The sequence below is a fragment of the Zosterops lateralis genome (genome assembly GCF_965231275.1).
Source record: "Zosterops lateralis genome assembly, chromosome: 7".
NCBI classification, from domain to species: domain Eukaryota; kingdom Metazoa; phylum Chordata; class Aves; order Passeriformes; family Zosteropidae; genus Zosterops; species Zosterops lateralis.
This window is the reverse complement of record NC_139767.1, coordinates 27668217-27692968: the sequence shown is the minus strand read 5'-3', so window position 1 is coordinate 27692968 and position 24752 is coordinate 27668217. Positions and strand designations below refer to the sequence as shown.

Sequence of the window (24752 nt, the reverse complement as noted above, 5' to 3'; positions counted from 1 at the left end):
CAAGGGCTGGACTCAGCCTCTGCACATGTTGCTGGGGATGTGGTGGTATTTGAATTATGAAGCTCTTGATATGAAGAAATTGAGAGATTCGGGTCCTTTTTGGCTTGTCACTTCCACACTGACCACTGAAAAGTATTGCTGCATCTGTGGACAAGTGTAGCCTCCTCTGAGCCTTCCAGAGTATTTAGGACTGGATGGATGTTGGTTTCACACTTAATTGGAAATGCTGGGGAGGGGAGTTGGAGGCAGGTTACAGGGAATTCTACAGTTTTGGTTCTTCACTTTCTCTGTATTTAAGTGTTCCTTTCTGATGGAGCACAGATGGTCTTAAGGAAAATACATGCCAAAACTGCAGGCTAGGCTCAGACTGGGAGTTAAGCTTGACATGAAATAAGCAGAAGGCTGTAATTAGCTTATCAAGAGCATTAGGCACCTGGTGGAGGAAAGCAGAGATGTAATGCACAATGTAGCTATAGAACAATAAAAAATACTGAAACCTCTTTTATGAAACATTCCGGACTTTCCACTACTGACTTTCTCTTCCAGCCCAGCCTGGTAATTTCTGGAAGGTCCTGTTTATTCTTCCTTATTAGTGATTTATCAAAAATGGCCTTTTGCTGACAGTTTGTGATGCTGACCACCAAACCCCATAGAAGCCAGAGAGTCTAAAGGTCAAAATCTATGTGTGTTGCCAACAAACCTTCCTGGGAAGCTTACACCACACTTGCCTGTGCACCGTGTGAACTCCCTGATTGCAAATATCAGTCGTCTCACTGGTCCCTCTTGTTCTTTGTACCCGTTTTTTTCAGCCATGGGTTTCACCTCTATGCTAGGATTTAGGCCCACTGTGGCAGAATTGCCTTTTAGTTTCCAACAGAAATGCCTAGAAGTATGCAGCTGAGTAGTCCATGTGCTTCTGCAGTACCTGTCAAAATCATAGTAGGAACAGGGTCTGGATCTTTTTTCTAAGCATGCTAGAAAAAAATAGAAATTCTCACATACATCTGCTGAACTGAATAGGGAAAGTACAAAGACTCCTTTTTCATTGAGGGTTTAGAATTTTTTGTCCCTATTATTGAAGCTCAAAAACTATTACTTTGAATTGGGGAAGAGCAAGAGGGAGAGTCTGGTTTCACTTAAGTTCCTGTGGTTCAGGCAGGATCTCTGTTTTCAGCCTGCCTTGCAAAATTTCCCAGTCTCTCTGGCTTGCACAAGACTGGCCTTGGCTCATTAAAGTAGTCTCAGAGCTTTCGTTTGGTCTCAATAATGCAGCTTTCACTTAATTAAAGATTTCCAGTGCCTTTTTTTTCCCCTTTTGGTTGTACTACACCAAGCCTAAGTGCACAACCAGAAAAGAATTTTGATAGGATAAAATAAATCACATGCACATTTATTTGTTTAATTTTGCACTGCCCTCTTTTTTTTTCCAAGCCAAAGCAAGACTCAAACCATGTTCAACCTCTTACACAATTTTAATGAGAATATATTGCATTGTTTGTCATCTGAAAGAGTATTAGTACCCCCCAATGCAATAGATGTGATTTCCCTAAAGAAAAACAAGAGGCACAGAACAGTGAAAATGTCATCTTAGTGCTTCATTAGTCTCTTTAATACTGCAGGAAGTATTTTGATTCCTGAGTCTTAGCCTAATTGTTGTAAGAATCAGATCCAAATTGGACAGTTCCTCAAACTTATTTTAGCTTCCTCTCAAAGCAAACAAATAAATGCTGAACAAGTATATCAATGATGTAACCTGGAGAGGAATAAAGAATGCAAGACCTTCCCACTTAGAAAGCTGGTAATACACAGATGTTTCACATGGGCATCAGTGATTGCATTTTTGGTTTGAAGCATATATGGAAAGATTACATTTCATAGCTGAACCCTTAATGTGGATGCACAAAATTGCACTCAGTTGATGGTGCAGGATTTGTCCATAAGCAGAGGGGGAGGGAATGCAAAAAATGTATAGGGGAGAACCCTTAACATCTCTCCATAAGCAGTGAGCTTCAAAGAGTTACAATGGCAAGGAAACCCAGAGCAGAAAAATGAAGGAGAACAAAATCGCTTTGCCTGATGCAGAAATACAAAGGAGACTACAGCCATGGTAAATTGATTTTGTACTGAATATGGGCTGGTCCATTGGAGGGGGTTTTGAACCTCCTACTCCAGAAATCATTGTGTAAAACAGTAAGAGGAGGCTGCTTAGAAGTCTTGTCACATCTATCAGCAGAGGCCACAAAGAAGAAGGAGGGATTTGGTTCTGAATGGCGACTCTGCCAAAGAACATAAAGGGGTGGAGATGGACATCTTTTGGCTGTAGAGGAGCCTTGAGAGAAGAATTGCCTCCACTATATCAAGGGAAACCATTGCTGTGGCTATATTCGTTGGCTCACTTCTTAGAAATAGCTTGTTGTACCTTGTTTGTATCAACTGAAGAAAAGAAACCCCGAAACAAAGCCTGTTCTTTACAGAATAAACAGTGCTGGTGCTATGAGAAATAGTGCTATGTGATACCCACCTGGCCAGTGGCAACTGCACCTGCCTGTACATCAGCTGTATTTATATTCCTGACCTGTGCTTGACTGCAATGAGATTTTTCTTTAATTATTTCCTCCTCAGTATACTTTAACCTCTTTATTTAGTTATTTTATTGATCTAACATATAATCTTACGTCTTTGTAATCTCCAGTACATTTTGTAAATGTTTGTTATCCTAAGCTGTAAACTGAATATGACATGGCAAGAAACCAAATTCTACTGTGGCAGTTAATTACCCAGTGTGCTGAAAGTCTCATCTCAGGTTCTGTATGCTTTCGATCTTCACTAATAGGAAAAACATTGTCATCTTTCCCCAACATCCTCTCTGCTGTTCTCCAGTTCCAGATGTCATTCATTCTAAACTGGCTGTAGGTGAGAGCTTCAAGGTCTTTTTTCACTATCATCCCAGTTTACTGAGACTGTCAATTTATATTTGGCCCCATCCATGCTTTTTCATGCTTAAAAGCAATTGCTTTCAAAAAAAGATAAGCATTCCCATATAGAACTTTCAGCTAAATCATTGCACTGTTAAGCACTTTCAAGCAAAAGGAAGTAGATCAACAGCTAAATGAAATCATTGTCACGGACTGACATTTTTCTTTACATAGAATGATAAAAATACAAACACTAGATAGTGGAAACAGAAATGCAGTGCCATCTTTATCTCTCTTCTTCAGAGCTGTATCTTCCTTCCAAAGCATCGTGTTGGCGTGTTCATCTAACATTGCTGTGTAAATATGTAACTGTCAAAGCTCAGCATACAGGCAGAGCAGAGTGGGCACTCCTTTCTTTATCATTATGGATAGCTCTGCATTCCAGCATCTTTGTACCCTTACACTGATTCCCCTCTCTTTGGACCTACCCCTGTGGCATTGCATTAGTGCTTGTATTAACTTTAAGGGTCTTCCACAAGCCTTCTTATCACTGTCAGTGAGAGGTTTACCCCACTCTGAATCAGCCCATTAAGACAGCACCTCTCTTGTCTTTGGTTAATGTGCATTCTCCTCTTGCTTTTTCCCATGTGCCCACTTTGGGTCTCAGAAGAATCCCATCCCTGATATAATAAAACTCTTCTGGTTACAAAAACCTCACAGTGAGTTATGTGGCTGGTGAGCTGTGACCTTTCCCTTTTGTGTGGTTGTGCTCTGTTGTCTCTCAGTGCTCTGCTGTCCGCTGCTACCTGATGCCCCATTTATTATTGCACTTTACTTATAATGCATTTTGACAAGGCTGTACCTACACAGGCTTGCACGGGGGGTCCAGGGCTGCAGTGGAGGCTCACAGGTCCTATGAAAGCTGCAGATTCGGATGACAAATTTCCATTATGTTAAAAAGCTCAAATTCTCCTCTGTATGGGATTCAGCATCAAGTTACAAATGTTTTACAGCAGAGTTACTGAAAATACACTTAAAGCAGTGGCAAGACAATCTGCTTGCTTCAAATATGAATTTTAATTTGACAGCACCTAAGACTGAGCCAGCTGCTCCATTGTAACATGTTCTTTGTACACTAAAATTCCTGAAGAGCTGAAAAAAGCTGTAACCTGTACATGAGTGTTGTTTATCTTAGAAAACACAATTTTAATTTTAGTACTTGGTATGAAATGTTCTTTACTAAATCTTTAGACAATCGTCTTTAATAATAAGACCTTGGACTTGTACAGTGCTTCCATTTGGGTACACTGTAGAAACTGTGATCTGTTAAGCCTCATACAATGCTCCTTTCAGATAAGGGAATGCATAGTCTGGAGTTGTAAATTCCTACCTGACACTGCTGAGAGGGGGGAGTGTCAGATTTACAGACCTTATGTTGTTTGATGGAATCTCCTGCAGGACAAATGGAAGTTGAAGGCACAAAACCTCAAATTTCTTTTTGTAGATGAGACTGTGGCCATGCCCCAAGATGTCAGAAAGGACAGGATGCATAGAGTCTTGCCCATTGTTCTAATCTCTAACCCCACTCCCTTACGCACCACTGATTCAGTGGATGTATTTTGTGACACTAGCAAAAAAGTGCTGTCTAAGAACTCATTTGTGCTAGACAGGAAAGTTTTTAGTCTGAAAGAGAGCAAAGGTCAGTGCTCATCTCTGCCTCTGACATGCTCGGTGGCTTTTCCTAGTCAGTTGACCTCTCTGTGCATCTAGTTTTCCCCTCCTCACATGTGCCTGTGTTTTCTGTTTAGATTTTAAGTGCTCTCAGACAGAAATTCTCTCCCATAGCATGTTTGTATATTGCTTAGAAATATGGGGTCACAGTCTCAGTTCACTCCTCTATGTGCTTCTATTATACAAGTAAATAACAAGGGATTTTGAAGCTGTGAAGGAGAAAATCAGTAACATTGACCACCAAAGAAGAATTCACAGTAGCTCAGAACTTTCTCTGAAAGAGTAATATTTGCAGTTGAGAGCAGATTGTGCCTTTAGGCACAGACACTCAGCTGTGGTACAGGAGCTTACCTGCTTGCTGCAGAGCTGTGCACAGGAGGAAAACTGTGAAGCATTTTATCTTGCATCTGAGATACAGGAGGACCATGAACAGGGTGAGTTACCATGACTCAGCTGGGGTACAGGACCTCATTTGGGCTGGAATAACTTGATCAAAAAAGCAGAGCTCCCTTACCTGGAGTCTGGGGCCCTGTTCTGCCAGGTGGTGCTCTGTCCAGTTGTGCCTGGAAACATAAAACAAGAGGACAGAGTACTCTAAATCCACAAGGCTTAAGAATGAAACCACAGAAAACAAAGTCAGTCTTCTGAAAACACTCCTCCCTGTCTCTTGGTTGAATGCTGATGGACACCATTTTTTTGCACAATAGCTGATCCAGGGCAGAGGAATGTATCTCAGACTATTGCATTTCCCTTTGCAAGGATGTGATAACAGTCCATGAGACAGAGAATTATGAATTTCCAAAGAAGGTATTATTTGGAACTGAGTGAAATATCCATTCTTAAAATGAACACGTCCTTCTTTGATGGATTATTCCATCCTTACTATGCCAGTATGGAAGCATCCACTTCTTCTCTGGCATGAACAGAGTGAGCAATTGTGTTCAGCAGCCAATAAATGCAAGGCCAAAAGCAGTCCCTATACTGTGAGATGCTGACATTTGTTTGTAGAGAGAGGGTCTGACTCAGAGATTGTTATAGGAACTGAAACCCACCAATGGATTTTTTAACTTGTTTGTTTGTTTGTTTGTTTGTTTGTTTACCAACCTCCATCTTCCAAGTGTTACATTTGAGGTCTTTCCCAGCTGGGTTATGTCCAGCCATTCCAGAACAGCCATGTATCTGGGCCAGTGTATTGTTAGGCACTACAGGTTTAAATAGAGCAAACAGCTCAAGTTTTACCACATCTTGAAGGATCTGAGATCACTTAAGGGAAATCAATTAATAATTTGATAACACACAATGCAATTCCCTTCATCCAAACCCCCTCCTCTCCCTGCAATGAATTGACTGAATTCCATGATCATTCCTCATACCTGTCACTGCACGCAGCAGTGATCTGCAATTCCTATACTGCAGTGTGAAGCAGAGCTAATTATTGAAGTTTGGCATTCTGTTCTTTCGGTATTAGTTATCTTTTTATCAGACATGCTTATCACAGTTTTAATAAATTACCAGTGTTGGAACTTCAGAAATGGCCTCTAGGGTATTAGGCTACTGTTCTCTATTATAAGGAAGTTAGATTTCAAAAAGTTATTATTTATGGAGCACTGTAAATTTTCCTTGTCCTCAAGAGACAAAAACCAATGCTTCAAAAAGGGAATTTAACGTTCCATTTTTAGACTAAAACATCAAGTATTTTTGGAGAAGTTCTGGAGGATTAAATAGGGAAGAAATAGCTAAAGTAGAAACGTTTTCACTGTAAACATCATGGAAATAGAAGAACCTCTTCATGGATTTTCTGCATGCAGCCTATAGAACTTCGAAAGCTTTTTATTTTAAGTGCTGTAAGACCCAGCATTTGTCAATTTCTTTTAAATTCTGCAGCATTTGCCCAGAGAAGGGTAGACCTAGGCTGCTGCTATGTTATGTATACACTGCAAAGTACATAGAAACATAGGAAACACTTCTGAAATGGATTTGTCGTTATCAGCAAGAATCTATGGGTGACATTTTAGAGGTCTGAAATCTGTTCTTCAGTGTGTATGTAAAGACTGAGGGTGGCATCTTGTAGAGGAGTGAACCAGCCTCTGAGCAGCCATAGCAGAAATGACTCTGCACCCCAATTTAGCAAAGTCCCTAAGAATGTGGTTGAGCTAAACTGGTCCAGTAGGGTGTGCTTTATTTACATTGAAGTTGGCAGATTCTAAACTTAGGACAGAAACATATCCCTCCATGTTCTTCTCTCTACAGTCTCGAAGAAAAACTTCCTTACCTTGCTGTGAAATGAGCTGATCCAAAATAATTTTGTGAGTGTAAATAAGAGATGAAGAGATTTTTGGCCTGTATATGGAATCTAGGAAGCAAGTTTTTGTTGTTTGTTGGGTGTTTTGGTTTTTTTTCCAGAGGTACATTTTTCCAAACATACTGGTGCTTTGTACAGTTACTGGAAAGGAAGATGTAGATAAATACACTGGGAAAGGAATAACTCTGCCAGCTCAGGTCTCCAGCGCACAATAGCTGTCACAGCACAGCACCTCCTGCCCTCCTTCCTCATGCATAACTCAGCAAAGGCTGATGTGACTGGCAGGCTCTGCTCGGGGTGCCCTCGCAGCACAAGCAGAGAACCAAAATCACCTTGCATTTCGTGGGCAGGTTGAGAAGTCTCCTGTGGGCACTGCAGAGGGTTGATGGAAATGAAAACTCCTGTGTCAGCAATCCCTGCACACCCGAGCTTGGGACACAAGGTGCTGCTTTTGCTTCTGCTTCTGCATCTGCTGACAGCAGGAGAAACCTGAGAAACACTGTACCTTCTAGAAAAAGCTGGCATCTCACAGAATCAGTAGCTGGTTTGGGGGTGTTTGTTTGTTTGTTTGTTTGTTTGTTTGTTTGTTTGTTTGTTTTGTGGTGGTTTTATTTGTTGCGTTTGTTATTTTTTTCTAGTAAGCATGTACTTGAGGGATTTTTGTTTCCTTTCAAACATACACAATGTGCATTCTGGTATTACACATTTTTTCCCTAATAAGAGAGAACGACATGATTGTGGGTTTATCTGCAGGCATGCAAGTGGTTTGCATGGAGCACTTGTTTCATGGAAGTGAGGTTGGTAACAGATGGATAGGTTTATAATAAAACACCTTAGATAGGTCTAATTAACAATTGGTTTAATTGATAAATATGCATGTAACATATTCTCATCCAATCTTAACTTTCCAGTTTTAAAGCAGTGTTTTGGTTTTGCATGAAAAGCTGCAACCTCTATTGTGCAAACAGAGTGCAGGGATTAGTGTATGTATAATCTATAAATTCATATTATGGTCTTGAAGTATAAATTGCTGACCTGAGTGTAAAAGCTGGTCCATGGAAGTCTAAGAAATTTTCACATTAACAGTTGAGGATGCACGTAACTATTGATAACAGGACTTGCTAGTGACAGGCAGGTACTTTGGAAGCCAACACCAGGATGTGCAGGTAATTAAATAAATGTATCTAGAAAGCTTCTCTCAGCAGTGCATTCTGAATAACTGATGTGACAGCACATGATGAGCTAGAATTCCAGAGCACTGTTGATCTGTAGTCAGAACTGGTAGCAAACTGTGATGCTTATAATTTATTGGGAGAGACATTAACTCTTTCCTTCTGTGTCTGGATGTGACCTCTGAATATTTAGATATGCACTGAATAGGCTTAGCTACTGTGGCCTCTCCTGTTAATTTCTAGTGGGGCAATGTCACACTGGTTACATGTGGTTGTACACATAAATGCTTCTCTGGGATTGTCTCCTTCATAGGACTTCTAAAAATACAGAAATAATACACAAACATGCAATTTTTTTTTTTTAATGATTGAGAAAATCTGGCTGCATAGAACTCAAGAAACAGAGATATGAAGGGCCAGCTGTCTTTGCAAATAGGCTGAAGAAAGGCGCTTTTATTTGCATTTTCAGTTCAGAGACAAAGTTGCTTCTCCTCTGGTGTCTGTCTGCACAGGTGGCTGGGCAGTCCTGCCCGTGGTTTGCATGGCTCAGCTTGCACAGCAGCTGCAGCCCTGAGCTGTTCCCTTCACATGGCACATGAATCTGGGTACCCCATTCTGTAAATGGGCCATGTGGTTATAGAGTTGGTCTTCCAAGTGGCTGGAAACTTTTAGAAACTGCATTTCTTCTGGAAATGCATGAGGGAATAAATACTTCAGAGTCTGTAAGGAGGTAGCATGAGAAGCTGGAGTGCTCTCTATAAGGATGTAATGGGAGGAATTGGTGACCCTCTAACAGCCTAAAAAGATGATTGCTTGGTTGCTTAAGCACATGGCTAGTACATACTATCTTGTATTTGGATATAGCCCTGCTCCCAGGTTTCTCACATCTTCATCCAGGCTGTCTTCCACAACCTATGAAAATTGTTTTATTACATATGGGTCCTGCTTTTGTGTACTGCTTTTGACTGACACATGTAGCAGGAGGTATAAAAATAATCCCAGATGTGTTTTCTGGGGCTGGGAAACTGAAATGTCTCAGACAACTGAGAAAATCAATCATAAATTCAGGATGATATCCCAACAGAGTGACCAAAAACATCTGGTGGATACAGTTTGTACCTCATCCAAGCGTGCAGAGGCAGTTAAAGCAGTAAAAAAAAAAAAAAAAAAAAAAGGAAAAAATAATTTGGTTTACTGAGGGAAATGAGGAAAGGGAGGGGAGGCACCTAAGCTATTGTTCAAGAACCTGGCTTTTGAGAAGCATTATGGTCAGGTAAGGAAGCCAAAGTACAGAGCATCTCTTACACTGCCGTGGTGTTACGTAAGTGTTTAGTGTGTCTGTGCCTTGCTGATAAATATATGGGTACACACAGATGCACCCCAGAGAGAGAGAGATCTTTCTGAAAGTTGCTCTGTCAAATGTCCAGTAGTTTGATACTGGGGCAAAATGGATTAAAGACAGAGGAAGAATCCTGGGGCTTTGATTGGATGCACCAGTGAGAGGACACAGAGCACCAACATCCCACAGGGAGTTTGCACAGAGTAGCCCAAGGCAACAGAGGTGACAAGGGTGGGACATTTTGACCTGAAAAGACAGCTGATCAGACAAGTAAAGAAACCAAAAAATGCTAAATGCTGGAGAGCTCATGTGAAAGCCCCAGGCTCAGAGGTCTGAGCCTAGCCAGGTCCAAGCCACAGGCCATGGCCACAGATGTGTGCGGGCTCCTGAGAGTCCAGCACTGGTCTAATCTGTAGGTCAGCAGACCTTGCAGTACAAATATTTAAGTGCACGTTAGCTGCTTGGCCTTGCAATTATACTTTTATTATTGTCAAGATGTTCTGCTTTTCAGGGTCATGCATATTTTCTTTGAGTCACCAGAGGTCATTGGAGTTACTCACCCCTCAAGCTAGCTCCTCCCTGTCCTGCCAAAAGCATGTGTGGGACTTGTAAAACATGCTCTGGATTGCCATATTGCTTAATTATCCTCTTAGCTCTAATGAAGTGCACCCTGACTAATGGTGTAGGCACAAACAACATGTTGCTGTAATTTGGGCCATCACCAAGATCATCTTTATCACTACTCATCAAGGTAGTGCTTCAGAAGGCTGAAGGGCAATGTGCCTAACAGAAGAAAACATTTAGGCATATTAGAACATAGCTGGAGGAGAGCAGTGCTCTGACTAGAACTATGTTTGCAACATGCCTCAAAGGTCTGAGGTGCAGGTGTCTGGCAGGAAGAGCTGGGTGACCCCTGGGAGGCCAGATTCTTCTGTGTTGCACTGCTGCAATCCCAGATGACCCAGAGTATTTGCAGAGAAGCAGCATCGATTGCTGAAGCAACCAACAATTTTTGTTTTCATTTTCTCCTGTCAAGCACTGTTAAGGTAAACTGGGCTGTATAATGGAAAGTTCTCTGTCTCTGCTTTTAAAATAGGAATAAGGGCCTCACAATAAGTGATCTCTTTTCTAAATAACTTTTTTTCCTTTTTTAAATTAAAATTGTCAAAACTTGATTGAAGGTACAAAGACACTGTGTTTTAATGAGCATGGGCTAGAGCTGGGATTACAGATCAAAATCCTACTGTGCAGTTGCTTTGCTGATGTCTATGGCTCCTGGTAATCAGCAGGCAAAATTCCTTGCTCTCCTATGATGGCTTACAATGTGAGCTCTGTCGTTCAGTGAAATTCCCTCTCAGGATATGACTGAATGATCCTTTTCAGCAAGGACTTATCCCAGCTCTCACAAAAACGCTTCTGAGGCACAGGCTTTTGGCCTCCACCCTGGATTGGACTGCAGAATATGGGAGGTATTTCCCAAGTGGCTGTCAGGGAAAAACCTGTGGTCTTCCCTTCTCACACCAGATCTTTTCCTGTGCTCGTGAAGTCTTTATTTCAAATCAAATTCAATGGAATGCTCAGCTAATGGAGAGATGCTGGTGGTTTTTTTTTGTTTGTTTGTTTTTCTTTTTTTTTTTCATTTTGAATGAGATAGAAATATCCCTTCTCCAAATGTTGTATATAAATGCATTTCCTGCCTGGTTGCATTTCTTGTAGTTCTGAATAAATGTCTTCATGGACCTGAGGTGGGAGTGGGAAAATTCATCCTCTCTTTTTAGTGGTTTCCCAACTTTCTCCTGAAAAAAAATGGATTTATCCTGTGTCAAGAGGACAATTTCTGTGGCAGCCTAGGGCTTAAAAAGCATATTGGCTGCAGTGAGAAGTTCAAGAGGAGTTCAGATCCGGACCAAACTTTGAAGCTATTTCCTTTGTTGGTAATGGACTGAAGAAAATAAAAATAAAGAAAATCTGGCTCTGTTAAGGGAGCTTTGGATTTTTATCTGAACTTTGTGAGCCTAGCCTTCCCCTATGTAACAGAGCTGTTTTTCTGGTACTCAGAATGATGTATTATGTATAGTATGGATATTTATATGTATTTTCACCTCCAGCTAACAATACCTGCTTGAATTTGTTAGGACTATTTTTAAAAAGTGCTGAAGGGAGGAAAATTGGGGAGGGCACTGAATAGTTTGATATGTTGCTAAATATTTTAAATCTAAAAGTACTCTCTAATGCAGCTCTTCTGGTCTTCACTTTTCTTGTCAAGGAAGGGGCCTCTTCATTCTGAAGCAGTCAGAGGTGACTGGGGACCCCACATGCTCTCAGCCTCCAGACAATAGTGCCCTCAGCCCTAATGTGTTTCACTCTACATCAGGACCTGACCCCACTTGTCTGGCATCACAAATCACCATCAGCCTTTCTCCCCTCTTCCCATCTCTCTGGGTTTCACCCGTCAGTTCCCAGTTTTGATCCAACTTGATTCACTGCAGAGTTACTTAGAAGGCGATAAATTTAAGAAGACCCACAGAATTGTGCTGAACTTTGCTGTAGGAAATTTTTGGTTTTGGCAATGAAAGCTGGGGGTTTATACAGCACTGTCCTCTTTAAAAAGAACATGATGACTTGGTGTGTGGGGCTTATGTCTTGGACCTTCCAGCTGAATGATGATCAGAAGTTATATTTACATGTAAATTAAAGTCTGTCCTCTGTGAACATTCCAGTTGCCACTGCCTCTGAACTTCTCATCTATTTATCATTTGTGTGCACTGTGAGCACAGTGGGAGTTAGATCCATGTTTACTGTCACAATCCTGCTTTTAAACTGGGCTGTGTAAATTGGCTGGAGATGCTTGCTTTTGTTTTGGGAGTCTCCAGACATGGTGGTTGGTGGCATTCTTGTGTGACTTGTGCATTTTGGTTTTTCAGGCAACAGCATGGGGTTCAGATGAAGACACCAGGAGGTCCTGTCAAAGTAAAGGGAAAACAGAGGTAAGTTTTGCCTTGTTACAATGATGTTATGGGTAAATATATTTGCAACATGTGAAATCCACACAGGGAATATCTGACACCAGTTCGAGCCTGCAAATTTGCAGCAGTTTAGATGTACTGCCACGTGGGTATAAGCACCACCAAGCAAGCCACTTCAAAGGCCTCCTGTCCAAGTTATTACACTTGCTCTGCATGAAATTTAAAAGTGATTTCACTGCTGGAGAGGACACAATTTGTGACACATCAGAGAGCAGAGTGGTGGCAAGCCAGGAGTAGCATCCTGCAGAGGGGTGTGAGGCCAGGCAGTCTGGCTTAGCCCAGGTCCTCAGCAATTCATCCATGGCATTCAGCCATGTGGGATTCAATGTTTGCTTGCAGTTGGAGTTCATAGTTATATAATTCCCTGGAAGGTGAAAATTGAATATGCTCAAACACTGCAATCTGTTCAGGTTGAATATCACAGAGCTGCTTTGGAGGCAGGTTCACTCTGTTAAACTGCAGTTTGAAGTAAGAATTGCTTGAAATTGCACATGCTGTCCCAGAAGTTCAGAGTTTGCAGGCATTTCTGATCCAGCCATGGGGCCTTTCCATCCTTCTTCTGAAAAGCTAAAATGAAGGCATCTATCTAAAAGCAGGAAATTTTTTTATTTTTCAAATATGGTATTCATGCTCTTTAAAAACCTTCAGTCCTCAACTGAGAGGGTGTCCATTGTCTTTAATACAACATTGCAAAGAGCTTTCAGTCCAAACCAGAGGAGCTGGACAAAAGATAAGACAGAATAAGCACAATCTTTGCTCAGGCACAGACCATTAAGCAGAGAGTGATTTTGTGGCTGGCCCCAAATGCTGGAATCTGCCACTTTCCACCTTGCTGCTTTAAACACAAGATTATCTGATCTTCCATTGACAATATTTTTTTTAAATAATAATGTTCATGTGATTACTGTATTAACTTGTATATACACACAAAAAAAAAAGAGCTAGCTTGAGTTTTGCCAGATTGGCAACAATTTGCTTCATGTAGCTGTGGAGAACAGGAGTATGGGTATCCTAGAACATCTGTTACAGTTTCAAGTAGAAATTACATTATGCAGAAAATCAACATGGAATTGAATTTTTGAATTTGTGGTATTTGCACTTTACGTGTGCAAATAAAGATTTTCCTCTTTTCTTCCATTGTGAAGTCTGTGAGATTTAGGTGGTATTCTGTTGTTCATGAAGAATTTGTATTTATAACCCAGAAACATTTTGTCAACCCTTAGATAAAGCCATACATGTGACCAAAAAAAATCTAGGGTAATTTCAATCTTTGTTACTGTTATGCCAAAAGTAAACAATGGTCTCAGTATCTTTACTGCTGCCTTCTCACACTGCAAAGAGTTTGCAAAACCATTTCATGAGCATAATGCTCTGAACAGCTGAGTTTATGCTGATTGTGACACAGAGTTTGAAATCATTTGGTGAGTGCAGTGGCCATGAGTGAAGTTTGGAGGAACAGTAGTTAAGCAGACTGTTAGGCACTTCTTGATACATAATTAATGGCAAACAAAGGTGTTGACTAAGACTCTGACAAGAAGACAGGGAGCTACAAAGGCAGAAAGATTCTGCAGTACTAAGCAAACACTGATCTCCCAGGTCTATATCTCCTCCAGCCTGTGTCCACAGCTGAGTCCCCCAGTACATTCATTGTTAGTTGCACTGCAGAGAAATGACTCAGCGCCAGCTCCAAAATACTGAGTTCAGTCTAGGGAACTGATGAAGTGTTCTGCTCCAGCCAAGTCCAGATCTGCCCCAGGATCTCTGTCCTTGGCTGGGTAAATGCAGCACTATTGTGAACACTTCTGATTCTGCTGTGCAATGGTGGTACAAGGTGTAGAGCTCTGTCTGCCTCAGCTCTGCTTTGACAAAACTTGACTAATGGCAGGTTTCTACCCAGCACAGATGATTTGATGATAAATAGGTTATGGATTGTCAGGCACTTAGATATGTGGTGATAGAGGCTAGAAATAAGGAGAACCTTTGGGTCTTACATTAATTCACAGCCTAGTTTCCCTAAGTTATATGACTGGTAAATTTTCCTTGCCCATTTAATAATAAATGTATTTTAGGTGAAGCTTTCAAAACTGGCTCATGTATTAAAATGCCTTTTTTATTGTGCCTATTGAGTATCTAAATAAGATTCTTCTTGCTGCTTAGAAACTCTCTTCCTAAAATGCACAGAGCTGTACCCTAAGAAAAATAAGAAGCACAAGAATAAAAGCCACAAAATGCATATCACAAAAGTGTAATTATTATAATAGTTACTTCCCATTTGAGTACCTATTGTCTAGACAAGAGGCAGATGAAAAATCTGAATCTCAGATACAAGGTTAGGAGGTACCATTTTTTCTGACACCTCTGGCCATGAATTTCACTTGCTTATTCCTAAATTGAGCTCAGTACCTGTGTTTGTCTGCTGTACCTTTTTTAAAAGATGGAAAGTTTGCACTGAAGGCCTGAAGCAAATGTGCTCCCTGTGCTTTGCTGAGTTATTCTAATGGCAGATCACCTTCCCTGGTAACATATACTTTAGTTTTGATTTGGATCTGGCTTTAATTTTGAGTAGCTGGATTTTGTTTTGCCCTTCTCTGCTAGATTAAAGAGCTCTTTAGTTACCTATATTTATTTTTTACAGAGGTATTTACATGCTCTTTTCAATAGAGTACTTTGGCTTTTTTGATAAAGTAAAAAGAAGAGTTACCCAAGCCCTCTTTCTCTAAGTCATTTTTCTGCTGCCCTTGAATACTTTTTGTCTGTTTCCTGCACACTCCAATTTTTCACCTGTATTCCCTTGTCAATCTCTCTAATTCCTGAGTGTGATTAAAACAGCCTTCCACCCTCCCCAGTTCATATTCATGGCAGTTTTATAGGCTTCTCTGCCACAGGAGATCATGCAGAATTGCTTGGCCACTGTGACCAGTAAATCTTTGTCACAGATACTACTCTTGAGATGTAATCTCCATGGTTATACATAAAGCCCTTTTGTTCCTCTTTCTTTAATGCATAATATCTTTTAAAAATGCGTTTTTTGGTTTGGTCCAGCTCACCAACCATCCTGGCACATATCACTATATATATATATATATACACACACAGTGTTATAGTTGCAACTTTTGCCATCTTTAGGTTAAATGTTTGTTCAGAAAAATGTTGATATTTGGCTAGTGCCACCCCAGCTGGGGCTCCACTAGAACAGCAAGTTTATGAGTGATTTCACTTTGAGGATTTTTTTTCATCACAGTAATTTATCAGATTTTAATCACCTAATGTATAAGTTCCTGAACCTGATTTTAAAATTAACTCTCTGTGATATATCATGCAGTATTAAAACAAACACCTCAGAAAAGTCTCTTTCATTGATGTTGTTTTCATCAACTAAAACTTGTGGTTTCCTCAAAGAAATGTACATGCTTTGCTTGCCATGTCTCTGGAGAGCCACGCTGGCTTCCACAAGCAATCATTCTTATTTTTGCACCATTTATAGAGTGTAGCATGATCAATATCTTTAAACTGTCCCCTGGAAAACATCCACGTTACTGAGACAGTGCAGAGAACAAAGTCAGCGTTACGTTGCCTTTCTTTGTGTCTTCCAAATGAAATCATCCAGAGGTTGTAGTTAAAATGAATGATGGATGGAGCAGAAGGGGAAGAGCTGTATTTAATTTCATTAGGAGTTGCTCAGTTCCTAGTTTCTAATTGGTTTGTCTCTGCATAACAATCACCATCCACCACATCTAAGGAATTTTGCCTAACATGGAAAATTGTGGCTTTTTGAACATTAGAACTTTAGTCTTTCTTTTGCCTAAGCACCAAATTATTTGTTAGTGTTCCAAAACCAGCACACCATCATTTTAAACTGCGTAAAGAAACCGTTTGTGAAAACGACAGTGAAAAATGGCAGCTCTTATGTTCTGCCCTAAGAGATTTCTGTAGCCAGGAGGAAGATGATGCGCTAATAACATTTCTGGAGCAAGAAAGATGTGAGAGTAATATCTGGTAGGCATCCAGCTGGGTTGTCCCATTGCACTTCCAGTATAGCTTCTTTTTTTTTTTTTTTTTTTTTTTTTTAATTGCACAAGGTTACAGGGAAATCCTAGCCCAAGGCTTCAGCCCAGTGGAATGGGATTGGTGCATAGAAATTGCTGAGCTAAAGGAGGAATGAGCTATTTCAGGCCTTCCAGTGGCTGTGTGTCACACAGAGGACACTTATCTGCTTATCTGGTGGAACTGGGAAACTCCACACCACTTAAGAATAATAGGATTCCAGGTGGGAGAGGCACCATAGAAATCCCTGGGGAAACAGAAATAACAAGGAGGCCATTGACTACTTTTATTCCCTTTGTAACTGTTCCTAGAGACCTAAACATACATTCCTATTACTTCTGCTAAGCTATCAATGCAGAATCAGCCCCCAAATAAATTCGATTAGAAGTCTATTAAAGAACATTTGGCTGGAAAAATCATTAGCAATTCTCTTTGCTATCTGTTCCACTCAGAGGAGAAGGGTAGTTTGGTTGGGGCCTTGGCTTAAAATGAGTAACAGAATTGCTTGTCCAAAGAAGTAAATACAGATATCTGAGAGTGTATTAATAGCAGTGCTCAAGAACCAAGTTGGGTCTGGCTTATTTTTTAATAAATTGGGATAAACTGCAGCAGATAAACTAAATGTTTGCTGCACTCTAAAATGTCACAGAAGGGGTAACTTGGAGTTCTGCTGGCTGATTCTCTGAAGTCCAGGTTGTGCTCCAGGAGTCCGTGTTTCTCTACTGAGCGTGGCAGACTGTCTGCAACAGCTATTTTTCTATACAGTGTATAACTGTAAAATATATCAGTATGTGTGTGATGAAATAGTGTTAACCAATAATTAAAAAGGAGATCTCTGACAACAGGGCTTGGGTAGTTTATTTAAACTAGAAAGCCATTAAAGTAGTGCCTATATATAGCTATGCTTTCAAAGAAAAATGCATCTGTACAATGAGATTAAGGGTTTATTACATTTCAGAACTCTGGAGTTTAGAGATGACAGAATAAACAACTAAGAAGCACCTACAGCTGACTTATTTGCAGCAGCCTGAAACTTTTTGAATTTTACCTCAACTGGAAGCTGCAGGAGGTCAGCCCCTCCACTTGCTGATCTGTCCATGTGAATGGAGGCAGTAACAGAGCACCACTCTTGCTTCTCAGGTTTGAATTGTGCTCTCAAAGCAACCTGATGTCTCTGTGAGCTAGAAAGAGACCTGGTCCTGTCCACTCACAGACAGTGCTTGAACAGTAATTCTAAATGCTACAAAAAAATTAAATAAATGAGAATAGGCTTAAACTGAAGAGGTGGCAGGAAGGGGCTTTGGTGCAGTTTGTTCTGACTGTGAGATCCTGTGGCCTGTAATGTTGAGCATTAGAAGTCATGTCCTCTTCCTTTCTGGGAAAACAAGTGTCATTAGACTGAGAAAAGTGATACCTTCTAAATTTATGGCCCTATCTCAATAAAGGGATGAGTAGCAGGTAATTTTGGGGAATGCACAGGAACCTCAAAGTGTGTAACATAAACATTCATAGGAAAATGAGAAATATGCTTAATTCTTTGGTGGTGAGCCACAGGTTTTTATCAGCTCTGCCATATATTTAATAATAATCCTAACTAATATAACTGAGTTATTCTTATTAACCATATAAATATGCAGTCTTCCCCCTTTATTTAAAACCTTAATCTCTTGATCCCTGTAATATCTTCTGGTGATGAGATTTGCAGACTGATCATACACAGATTTAACTGTCTGCTCCGTAATGTTAGAGCAGGATCCAAATATTGTCTTGTCTGGACAGAGGTGGGTTCAAACTTGCCAGATTTTCTGCTTATATTACAGCTCATCTGATTTTTGCTTCCTGTGTGCCTAGAGTTTTCCAGACACATGGAAGAAACTGCATTAAATAGTTCCTATTTTCTGTAGGGGTTTGTGAGATCATTTTACTAACCAGTTGCCTCAGCTATGACTTGTTGCAGAGAGCACTGTGAATGACTTTTCAGAGCAAATCTAGGCTGGTTTAAAGAACACAGAGAGGAGGCTGTTCCTTGCTATTTATTTTGAGAATGGGGTAGTAAGAGGATCTAATTAAATCTCCTGGACACTGTCTTGAGAAAAATCCTGCAAGCTGGAGCATTTAAGTGGTTTTGTTTCTTTGCTTTTGTTGGAGACTTCATATACGATGTGACTGGCCATGGGTAGAGCAATAAGAAAAGTAGGTGAGCACTGTATTCGTCTTTGGCCAGGCAGGCTGGGGAGATGTGGTCTGGCAGTCAGACCTTTGTCTGTATCCTCTAACCCAGTGTGTCACCACAGTGAGTTTAGCACCTGCATTGTTTCGATTTCCCCAGCTGAGAGAGCAGGGCAAACAATGTGCATCTGTTTCAGAACATTACTTAAAGTGCCTAAATTGCTTTGAGACCAGTGCATGAAATGAGCATATTATCATTGCTCTTCCTCCAGGAGCATGGAGTGCTGCTACCACCATCAGCAAGTCAGGTCTGGGGAAAATGCCTGCCCAGTTAACTCATAAGAACAACTACAGGTGGACATGGCCCACACTTAGCAGTATTATTTTTAACCAGTAAAAATGGAGTAAAAGTGTGCAACAGATTCATCACTGCCAGTAGACTGCAGCACACGACCTTCCACAGAAATTCTTTTTGTATGCTATCTTCTCAGCTGGGAAGATTTTTATAGAAACAGAAGTTTGTTAATCTGTAATATAGCTCTGTGCAAATAAAGGGAAGTCTCCAAATTAGCATTTTAGATTTTTGCTGGACAGGGCTTTAGTTAGGAATACACTGTAGTAGCTAGGCAGGAAAAGTCCAGTAACATAACTGGTCTTAGCTGTTCTAGGTCAGAAGCTGCACAAAGCAGAGAATGGTGGCAGTGGAGGGGAAGCAGATGGATATTCTCTTATTGTGTGAAATTTGAGTACAGAATTGGATTCTAGGTTAGATGGCAAATCAATCATATTCTGAAAACATCACTCTTTTGGGAGACAACCTAATACTTTTTTTTAACAGCATTCGTTCAAGAGTTTTTAGTACTTTACAGTCAAATATATAATGGTCCTAAAATTATGTGGGATTGAATAACTGTACTCTACAGAAAGAGGGATTACTTAACCCAGTCATGAGAGACATCTCTAGGGCAGGAAGGAACTGACAGGGCTCCCAACACCATGCAGCAATGACAGGAGAGGGAAGAGAGGCTGGCAAGCCCTTTGTCTTGCCAAAGGAAGCAGTGAGACCACTATTTTCAACACACAGCAGGTGGGACAGTGCTTGTCAAAGTCCTATTTGATAGACTGATGCACAATCACCATGACCGATCTGCTTCTGAAATAAAAGGGTTGATTCAGTTATGAATCTAAGCTCATTTTTGGGTGCTGGGCACTGGGTATGTGATTCCTGCTGCCCCTCAAGACAGGCAGCATGTGCTCTATGGCATTCAGTAGCCTCTTTCCATGCTGGGCAAGTGCTCCTGGGTGGGCTCTGGAGTGCAGTCTGTGCCATTCAAAAGCAAGGATCACATATCATGTCCATGCAGTTATCATCTGTGGCTAACCCTGGCAGGTTTCTACATTGAATCCTTTCCATACAGTAAATGAAATAAATTGGTGTGTAATCCAGCTAAGCAAGCCTCTTCCTTTCCAGCTGATAGGGGGTGTTTTTACACTGTTGAGTCTTGCAAATGAAGTCTTCAGGGAAATGATCAACAGCATGGAGCGCTGTGAGACGGGAGCTTGCTGAATGATTGCTGCATACAGGAGGGAGAAGTGGTGTCTGCAGCTGTAGGCTCAACTTAGTGGCAAATGATGATCTATTGGAGGGAAGAAAGCAAAGCAGCCCAAGTAACCCAGCTGAGGTTGCTATTTTTTAACAAGTTTCCTTTTCTGTTTATGGTATAACATAATAGACTTTCTTCCCTTGGAGCCCAGTCATTGCTCATATCCTCTCCTCTGCGGTGGCCCAGAGCCCAAGACAGGCAGGCTGGTGCATGTGGCTCTTTGGGGCTCTTTGGGGGATCCTTGGGGCAGGCGGCTCTGCAGCCTCTTGCACTGCCTCTGGGAATTGCACACTAGTCTCTCACCTCCCTTTCCCTGTGTGTATTGTTAGAAAGTTCCTGTCTTATGTGGCCTCCTCCACCCCCACTACTTAACTCCAGGAGAGGCTCAGTTAGCCTGATCTGCACTCCACAGGTCTCTGGATATGAGGCTGTGGGGAGAAAGAGAGACCACGACTCTCTCAACAACATGAAGGTGATTTTCTGAACAAAAAGGCAACTGCAGCCTTGTGCTGCCACCCCAGCACAGCATGGGACAGCAGGACCCCCACACCTTTGGGAACTGGCACTTGGAGGGAGTTGTCTATTGGTACCAGCAAGTGGTCAAGCAACTAAGACTGGGAACTTGGTATTTCTTACTGGCCTGTCCTGAAAGAGAAACTCTTTCTGCCATGGAAAATCCTGAGCAGCCTGCTCAAGCACGAGATTCTCTGACCAGGCTGGTCTCTTAAAGAGAAGTTCTTGCTGTTTTCCTGCTGGCACTGGTTTGAATTATAGTGCAGACAGACCTGCTGTCCTTCACTGGAGCTGGTGTCTGGGTAATGTTTTCAAAGCTGCAGCATTACTGGGAAAATAGGTCAGAAGTATCATCATGGAAAGAGGGAGAATTTCTCCTCCAATCTAAGCAGAGCACAGAAAGAGGCACTTGTAGCTATGACAAAATTGACCTGATGGATAACATCCTGCTCCAGGACTGTGCAGGGCTACAGTTAGAGAATAACCGGCAAATTGGGCTTGCTCACTTAGACTGCTGGCTCCCTACAGCTGTGTGCTGCTTGAGGCAACAAACCTCAGCCCAAGTTACAGCTAAGGAAGGTGCATTCCTGCTGCAATACAGGTATTTTTTAAATGTAAAAAAAATTTCAAAAATCCTTTGTCTCTGTCTTGTGTCCCTATAGGAAGAGTGCCAGAACTATGTCCGAGTGCTGATTGTTTATGGCAAGAAGGTTTTTACCTGTGGTACCAATGCCTTTTCACCAGTGTGTTCCAGTCGACAGGTCTGTTTTGCCTCTTTTACAGTGATGGGGAGGGTTGGATACGTGCTCTGGGGAAGGACAGTCATTTGGCAGGCTATCATGGCTGCACTAAATATGTTCTAAATGTAGCTGACTGAAATTATGTTGGTTTTCTTCTTTGGGCTGCCTTGGGGCAATGAGTGTGTTTGCAGTTGGGGAGCAAAAAGTTCATGTTATGGGTGAGTTTGGTTTGGACAAAGTGCTGCTCATGTAAACCTTGGGTAGAGCACTGAAAATGGGGAATATAGACAAACTTCACTGTGAGTACCTCCTGAGCTGAATACTTTGAAGTTTCTTCAAAATAAAGAGCAAATTTCTTCAAAATAAATAGCAAAACTCCCTTTTGGTTCAAGGCAGACAGGAGCAGGCCCAGAGAAATGCTTATTTGTATTTTTTTTTTAAGGCTCGTGTGTATTCAGGAGGTGTCTACAGAAGATTAAAAACCTGTGCTTGCACCAGGACCACCTGATTACACCAAGTGGGTTTGGGCTTTATTGGCTGGGGAATCACCCTTTATACAAAGCAATAGGATCAGTGAGGCTCAGACACAACTTCTTATATTGGCAAATGATGGCTGTAAAAATCAATTTTCAGTCATCACTAAGATTACATTCTCATAGCTACCTGATTTTTAAAAATCGAGGATTTGCTCGTAGGTACTCATGGGCAAACCAAATTCTTTATACCATTTAGAAAGTCAGCTGCTCTTTAAATTATCTTCTCTCTCCTTTTAAATACAGGTAGGAAACCTCAGCAAAATCATTGATAGAATTAATGGAGTGGCTCGGTGCCCATACGACCCTCGGCACAACTCGACAGCTGTGATTACATCACGAGGAGAGCTCTATGCTGCAACTGTGATTGATTTTTCTGGACGGGATCCTGCTATTTACCGCAGCCTTGGAAATGTTCCCCCACTTAGGACAGCACAATACAACTCCAAATGGCTCAATGGTAAAGTCATGTGGGTCACATCTGAGCAAGAGATGTATTAAAGTCAGCTTGACAGGCTTGTAAATCTTTCTCTCTCTTTTCATAGTGAGATCCAGAGTTATGATGGGGAAGGGCTTCCGGAGCAATAATCAATGCAGCTTAGAAGACATTTAAAAAGAGCCCAGAATTATTTCAGAAAAGTTGATTTAGAATACAGAAAGTGGGTCTTACAGGCTACTTAACATATATATGGGTCTCTGTCTTGTGAGATGACCAAATGCATCATTTTAACAAGAAAACCACTCAGAGATTTGAAGATCAAAATCAACTTAAAGCATCATATTGTTGACCCAGTTCTGCAGAGTGATAGGCACTCTTTACTTCCACTGACTCAGCTGAAGGTGCCTGGTTTCAGTGCAAGATCACTCCAAAAATTTCACAGCACATTATGTTCCATGTGAGTCCATGCTGATGTGGATTTATAGTTATTAAAAGGAACTCTTAGCCAGTGTGATAATATCCTGCATCAAGCAAGCTGTAGAATTTCAGCCAGTAATCCCTGCACTGAGTCCACACCTTCCAACTGGGGTAAAGCAATTCTAGTCTGAGCAGAGTGTAGTGATGGAGGCCCCAATATTCCCCATACCTCCTTTTACCCAGGTAAATTGACCAGATATTTGAAATCTTTCTATTAGATTTCAGGACCTTTCAATTAAAGATAAGAGCAGTGGGACTGTGCACTCTCTGGAGCTTAATAAGGCCAAACTAGGCTTCTGCAGGCATTCTGAAGTCGGTATGGAGACCTGGAGTGTAAGGAAAAGGATGTCATCAGGAAAGAGTGCAAACTAGGACCAAGAAGCACCATAGCTCATGTCCACTCATTGGAAACATGTTCCTCTTGTCTGTGCATGAATGCAAGACTCAGAAGGAAGCCACATTGGAACAAGGGAGTTTAAGGAGGACAAACAGTAACTGAAGTTCTTGTATGTGACTGGAAAAACTAATGTGACTCTTGGATTTATAACCTTGTGCAGCATTAGTGACATCGGAGTAATTTCGTCCTGTTCTGGCCACTTTTCAACAAGAAACAGAAAACCTGAAGGTGATTCAGAGAAGAACCATTCAGTGATTTGAAACTTGGAAAGCCTGCCTCACAGTGAGAGACTTAAGGAGCTCAATTTATTTATCTTTCTGAAAAGGAGATAAAAGGTGTTTTGTTCATGATATGGAAGTACTTACATCAAGAGAAGATTTTGGAAAGGATAAAGTTCTTTAATCTAGCAGACAAGTCATGACAAGAACCTGTGATTGGGAGCTGAAACCAGATAATGTCAAATGGGAAAAGAAGTACAGGTTGCAGCTGGGTCAGTCTTTAGTCATTTGAACAAGTCACTGGGGAAAGTGATGGATATAAAGCCAGGTGACATTGTCCAGTAAGATCTGATCTCCTTCCAAAGATGTGGTCTAATTCTCCTGTTAGTTACTCGATCCGATGGTGGAATTACAGGGTGAAATTCTCTGGCTTGTGTTAGACAGAAGGTCAGATTGGGGATCACAGTGGTCCCTTGAAGGTTCGTGGTTAGTTTGAAGGAGAAGGTTTGACAAGAGATGATTTTCAGTGCCCTCCCTGCTGTACCATCATCTGCCTCGCAAACTTGCTTTGCAGCAGCAGTGGCCTGCCTTTCTCTGTTCTCCTTTCACTCCTGGGCTGCAGCTTTAAAGGAATTCTGTACTTCCCTTTTTTCTTCTTCCTTTGATCCCTACTCAGAAATGAGCATTGTAAAAGCACCCTGTAAAATCAACAGGTTTGGGGAAGGTTTTTTGTTTGCTTGTTTGCTTGATCAAATATTATTCATTTTGGTAAATGAATAAAAACTTTTCATTTTAACAAAGAAACTTCTAGGATGAAAGACTATACACTTTAAAGCTTTGTTATATCCCCAGTTAAAATATTTATTACTAAACCTACTAAATTCAAGGTTCTTTTCAATCATTGTGAAAATAATACTGAAAATTTTAGGAGAAAAAGCATTAAGGAGAACCCGTTTCACTACTGTCAGTATCTGGCATGGTTTTGTTTTATGGACATAAGATAATCTTTTGTGCCTAGAAACTGGAAAGGTTTCATGATAAAAGCCAGATGTGACAGTGCTGGGAGAGTAACTTGAATGTTTCAGTGCGGCTGTCTGGGGGATCGGGCGGATGCACGCAGCATATTTAACACA

At 41.1% G+C, this 24752-nt stretch overlaps 1 protein-coding gene across 8 annotated transcripts in view; it reads left to right on the top strand.

The window, feature by feature from the left end:
* SEMA5B (semaphorin 5B) overlaps positions 1 to 24752 on the top strand; it is a 267706-nt gene that overhangs the window by 175417 nt on the left and 67537 nt on the right. For all 8 annotated transcript variants that reach the window (XM_083865131.1, XM_083865130.1, XM_083865129.1 and 5 more), the window contains 3 exons: positions 12384 to 12446; positions 21478 to 21576; positions 22335 to 22548. In XM_083865131.1, the coding sequence (XP_083721257.1) occupies positions 12384 to 12446; positions 21478 to 21576; positions 22335 to 22548 (376 nt within the window). The remainder of the gene's footprint in view (positions 1 to 12383; positions 12447 to 21477; positions 21577 to 22334; positions 22549 to 24752) is intronic.